The sequence below is a fragment of the Primulina huaijiensis genome, unplaced genomic scaffold, assembly GCF_012295235.1.
Source record: "Primulina huaijiensis isolate GDHJ02 unplaced genomic scaffold, ASM1229523v2 scaffold32037, whole genome shotgun sequence".
NCBI lineage: Eukaryota > Viridiplantae > Streptophyta > Magnoliopsida > Lamiales > Gesneriaceae > Primulina > Primulina huaijiensis.
The window spans coordinates 9,823-16,085 of record NW_027357525.1 but is presented as its reverse complement, the minus strand read 5'-3'; the positions used below and the strand labels follow the sequence as shown (position 1 = coordinate 16,085).

The window sequence follows — 6,263 nt, the reverse complement described above, 5'->3', positions numbered from 1 at the left end:
GTACGTGTGCTTGCAACCGAGTTATATATGATTTGCATTAAAATTTCAACACGTTATTAATATATATAATTATTAAAGCATAAGATGCCACCAAAAAAATAGTTATTCTTAAGATCTCAAATTTAATAATATAGAAGTATAGATATTGGAAAAAACAAAATATGAGATTGACTTAATATTACAATGTATATTTAATAAATTGAATAATTATAAGTTTTAAATATTAGTTTTTTTTTTTCAATTGGAAAAACCCAAATATAATAAGATTTCAAAATTCAGTAAGTATGCTAATCCCATCTAAACACGTATCCAGACAATATTAAATTCTTGGAAATTGTAATTGCATATGACGTTAAAATGTTGATTAACATTTAGAGCACATTTTTATTTCAATTTCCAACAACTATTTTTAATTGTAAAGTACTTTTTCCATTATGATATTCAAACCTTTATTTTAAAAAATTTGGAAAAGCGAACATAATATAATATTAAAGTGCCCTCCGAGGGTCACGGGCCTTTGGCCTGATCTTTAAAACGTGGGATATGTAATTTTTTTCCTAATCGATAAATACAAAAGACTATATATATTGTGAGACAGTCTCATGAATCTTTATCTGTGAGACGAGTCAACCATATCAATATTCACAATAAAAAATAATACTTTTAACATAAAAAGTAATATTTTTTAATGGATAACCCAAATAAGATATATGTATCACAAAATATGACCCATGAGATCGTCTCACGCAAATTTTTGCCAACACAAATATATATAAAGGGCAATGAGATAGCATATCGCTCGAAAATAATGTACAATTTATAAATCTATTTTTTAAAATAATTTGATTGGAAGCCTTCAATTATTGAAATAATTTGATTGGAAGCCTTCAATTATTGAAATAATTTGGATAGATTTAATATTTCTGGCCAATGCACAATCGATTGCATGATGTCTCGACTCTCGCCAATTTGACAATGCTCATGCTAGAATCCATACAACCGTTGAGACAAAAATATTAATCGATTATTTTGTTTGATATATTTGTTTATACGGATATTAAAAAATATTTTATATATATTATATATATATATATATATATGTATGTATAAATCTAATTGTCATATATTACAAGAATCCATATTATTTAAGACTCTACACATATAAATAAAAAGTTCATAACCCTAATCAAAGTTTATGTACAATGATTTACGTTAGTCTTGTATTTTTTCTCCCAAAGACTAGATTAACTTGAGCGTCGGAGACACTTTGACTTTGAACAGAATCTATTCACCTTTTTTTTAATGCACAATAATATTTTTAGACGGTTCGATTTGATTCCATTGAAGAAATTGGTTAAGATAATCGATTCAAAGTTTTTTATTGGATGTGATTTGTTTTATCTGAGATGTGATTTGTTTAATTGCATCATATATAAAAATAAATCTACTAGAAAATAGCACATTACATGTTATTTTTACTTAATTCAACTACAAAAAATAAATAAAATTCCCAAATAAACAAGATTTATTAACAATACGATAATTTCCTCCAATTAACTGCTGCTAGCAGAATACAGGAAAGATACATAACTCCATAGAGGTCAATCATAACCATTTTATAATAATTTCCGCAGGCTATAAATTTAATTTAAATCACGTAAACGAGGAGATAATAATATCACGAATTATTCAAAACATACTATCAAAAAGATAGAATAATGCTATAAATACAACCAAAATATCGTACAACGATATGTACAATAATAATATCGTGATATTTTGCTATTATATCGTGAGATTTTATTATTATTTCGTGAGATTTTGTATTGAATTTATCGTGAGATTTTGATAAATAAAATTTTTATATTGAATTTTTTGTATGGTAAGAATTGTTGTATGAATTTGATTGTACATGTAACATCACTCAAAAGATAATGTGTATTTTAGGGATTAAGAAAGGATTGGTAATTTGGTATTATTTCAAATCCAACTCAAACATGATTTCATTTAGATAATTAATTAAAAAATGAATTAAAACCATAAATATAAATTCATTCAAACAATCATTTGAAATATCAATATCATAATATACCAAGGTAAATGATGTGATAGGGTATTATCATGCATCATACTACTTCTAAAACCCTGCATGGGCTATGAGCCCGATTTCTTGAATTTGAACGAAACATATTGTGGGGATCTTTGGAACACAAACAAGCAAGGTCCAGGCACTATCCTTAAGTCAAGAACTACATTCATTTATCCAAGAACGCTGTTCCATACATAAATCTGTGTCATCTACACATGTAGAGCGTTACTGTGTCAAGATTTCTGAAAATCATGAAACTAATACCAAAAGTGACTGTCTAAAAAGCAAGATGCTGTCTGGTTAGCTCACTTGTTACCCTCTAAGCTCACACTGAGGGGCACATCAGCTAAACAGACGGAGACATGCTCATCAATGAAGCACCCACCAATATGACAACCACTTCTACGATTCAATTGTGCCGAAATTTTTCACATCCTCGGTTCAATCCATCAAATCATGCTGCCTTGATAGCACATACAAACTTATTTCGATCTATCATCTACAAAAGCAATTGTCTAATTAATTAAATTAGAAAATCTACTTTACAGTAGCAATTGATCTGCACCACAGGTCTTTCCGAGATATAACCTCGGATCTCGCTAAAATGACATTTGACTCGATCTAAACCATAATTCACTAATTTACTAAAACAAAAAGGAATTTCCTGCTTGATTGCAGGACAGAAAATATAGTAAATGGAAGTACTGGAAATTACTTTTATTAAAAGGTTACCATGGTCGTAATCAACTTTACCCAAAATTCGAGCCAAAGGGGAAACGCCAATTAATTTAACAAAGATTTAACCGCCCATATAACATCAATCACTAGAACATCATAGTCACATAGAAATATCAACTCACAATCAAAACATGACGTTTCATACAAAATTGAAAAGCTAATCACTACAGGTGGGCATTCAGCATAACAGCCATCTTCAATTAGTTCGATAAATCTTAGCAAAACAAATTCATATAAAGACTAATAGCCATTAAAAAACTCGCTTCATTTACTCAATGGTGAAAACCAACCATAGGAATCGCTTTCACTAGTTGCAAGAACGAAAACGGAGAGTGTATCATAGTTCTTTCAATCACCCTTCCTCCGGAAGGAACAACCCTCGGTGAGCCTAGCACGCCCTCCGGTGGGTTGACACAACACCGTCTGGCAGTTACCGCACACGACAACAGTTTGTGAATGGCTAAACACAGTGGTTCTGTAAAAACACACCAAGGAAAAACACAAGGTAAAATTCTTCAAATCAAACATAATCTGGATATAAGAAAATTCAAAAATAAAGATTGAGGAAAGTATAAAAAAAGTTAACACAACACTACATAGAGAAAAATCGGATCTTTCGTCCATCAAATTGAAAAAATATTGAAATCCGAGACTTAGGAAAACATAATTAAAAGCGGGGTACTTACATATTAAAGCAACCCTGACACTTCACATCCTACAATTGAAAAATCAATAAATTTAAAACTAACAAGTACGGAAAATTGGAAACATAAGAGGTTAAATAGGGTACCATGAAAAAAGAATTTGGCGACTGGACGAGACGCTTCAGCTTATGCTTCCTCTTTTCAAGTTCCGCTGGAGGATTCAGCAAATCGATGTCGTTTGAAAGAACCTGCCACAGCCACATTAATCGATCAATCACAACATCAATCAAACCAATTGAAAACAAACCTACAATTCAGAAATCTTTGTGGAGTTTTGCAGCGAGTCACCATTTTGTCGGAAACGGGGAGTAAGCAATGTGGCGGAGGCAAAGGGAAAGAATGAATTCTAGGGTTAGGTTTTCCTTGAAATTATATACGTGTATTGGAAATAAACATGGGCCGTCGTTTATTTGGGCTCACATCTGGACCATCCATTGATGTATGTTTGTCTTTTCCAAAACATTCTAACAAATAAAAAAAATTATAAATACTCAAAAGTATGATTTAAGTAAAAATTTGTGTGAGACGGTCTCACGGGTCGTATTTTGTGAGATCGATCTTTTATTTGGGTCATCTATGAAAAAATATTACTTTTTATGCTAAGAGTATTAATTTTTATTGTGAATATTGGTAGGGTTGACACATATCACAGATAAAGATTCGTGAGACCGTCTCACAAGAGACCTACTCTTTAAAAACATATATGAGTGGTTGACGAAAATCTTTTTGAGTAAGTATTTAAATTTTAAAAATAATTAATGATGTTTCTCTAATCTCTTGTCGATATATGCTAAGTTAATTTCCGTTAAAATATTTATGACAATGATTGATATTATTATCACTAATGTTTAATTTATTTACATTGTAACATAAAATAGTGGGTAGTTTAGGTATTTGTGGTTAACGGAGTTGATCCGGAATCGATCCGAAACTGGTTGGCATAATCCAATTCAATCTAAAATCGGTTAATGTGATTTAAAGTTGGACCAAATACAATATTTTAATTGAATTGGATTGGTTTTTAAAACAATTAGATCTGGAACCAATCCGTTCTAATAACAGGATCTTGCGTGCTCCGATCTAGAACCAGCTTCAATCCGTCCCGAACATGTTTTTAAAAAATAAATTTGATACTTTGTTGTTTAATAATGGTCACTTATAGTTTTACGTATAACAAATAATATTTGATTTTCAAATACATTCCTTGACAAATGACATTTTTAAGTACATGATCAAAGGGGAAAAAGAAAATTGCTTTTTATTTAATCTCAAGTCAATCACACATATTTCTAATTCGATCAACAATCTGTTCAAATATGATGTTATTGTTTTGACTCGGTTTTGGATATACACAACCCAGTAATCTCGGTCCGGTCCATCACGGTAACATGTCTAAGAATTTGTGGTTTTTGGTATATAATTATGAGTATTTTTTTTAAGAAAAATAACATCAAACGTATGTGTATGCTTAAATAGTCCTAAATTTAATGTATAAATGATTCGAAACTTCAAATTTATTTAATATTGCATAATCTATAATTTAACAAACTTATATATGAACATACAATCCTTAATTAACTTGCGTATCCTTGTGCCAACTATATTTATTTCTATACCCTTTTCTCTTTAAATATTGATTTTTATGATAAAAATCAATATAAACAAAATAAAACTAATGGAAAACTTTATAGGGGAAAAAACTGTTTAAATCTAATTACACTTTATAGCTAAAATTATGGGAAAATAGTTTTTTGTTTCACTTGTTCAATTTTGTGTTTTGATTCACTCAGTTTTCAAATTTTGATTTTGATATACTAACTTTTAGTATTTGACTAATTTTCTTAAATAGGTAAACAACAACAAAAATATCTTAAATATAAAAAGAACAATGATTTATGTTAAAAAGATAATGCTTACTAAATGTTGATGAATTGTTGTCTTTTACTGCCAAAGAAAACGATTTTTAACTACTCTATAATCGTCCTATAAATATTGTTGCGATTTCGGACACTGATGCTACAACAAAAATATCTAAATATTAAAATAACAATGGTTCGAGTTTTCAAACCATGTAAGAACTAATGACTTATGTTGCGATTTCGGACACCGATGCTACTACTTCTCCTGGAAATGAGAATGCGGAATCACACCATAGATCGAGTTAATCGTTCCAACAAATATAAATCTGTAAAAGCGTATCACAACATATCAATTTTAAGTTTAATTTACTAATATATTAAATAAGTTATTTACGATAGATCTTATATCAACTTTATAACATATCATCAATTTGACTAAGCATAGCCTCCAAATTATTTTTACAAATAAATAAAAGAAATAATTGTTTTTTAGCGATTTGGACCTGAGGACACACTGCCCATTTTATAAATTTGAAGGGCCAATGGCCCGATAAAATGCAACACTGGCCCAAAATGCATATTCGGATTCGGGCGGATGAAAATTTGTAGTTAAAAATTTTAAAAATCGAAATTAATATAATTTCTTTCTTAAGACTATTTTCATAATCTATTGTCAATTTACGAAAAATATTGAATTGTTATTTAATTCGTTTTGTTGTACCCAAATATACGAAATGTCTCATGAAATATTATTATAAATTATATAATTAATTAATTATGATTTCTAACATACTATTTTATAATTTCAATTTTTTATGTATATATATATATTTTTCATCTAATCTAACTACCTATCCCGAAATCGTACAATTA

At 29.4% G+C, this 6,263-nt stretch overlaps 1 protein-coding gene across 1 annotated transcript; it reads right to left on the bottom strand.

Annotated features, from left to right (window-relative positions):
* Positions 1–2,929: 2,929 nt before the first annotated feature.
* On the bottom strand, positions 2,930–3,958 carry LOC140968045 (small ribosomal subunit protein eS27y). Its single transcript, XM_073428888.1, has 4 exons — positions 3,820–3,958; positions 3,618–3,719; positions 3,514–3,542; positions 2,930–3,302 (listed from the first exon to the last, which is right to left on the bottom strand). Exons 1-4 carry the CDS (start codon positions 3,820–3,822, stop codon positions 3,176–3,178), a joined length of 261 nt encoding a protein of 86 aa, XP_073284989.1. The 5' UTR covers positions 3,823–3,958; the 3' UTR covers positions 2,930–3,175.
* Positions 3,959–6,263: the final 2,305 nt, after the last annotated feature.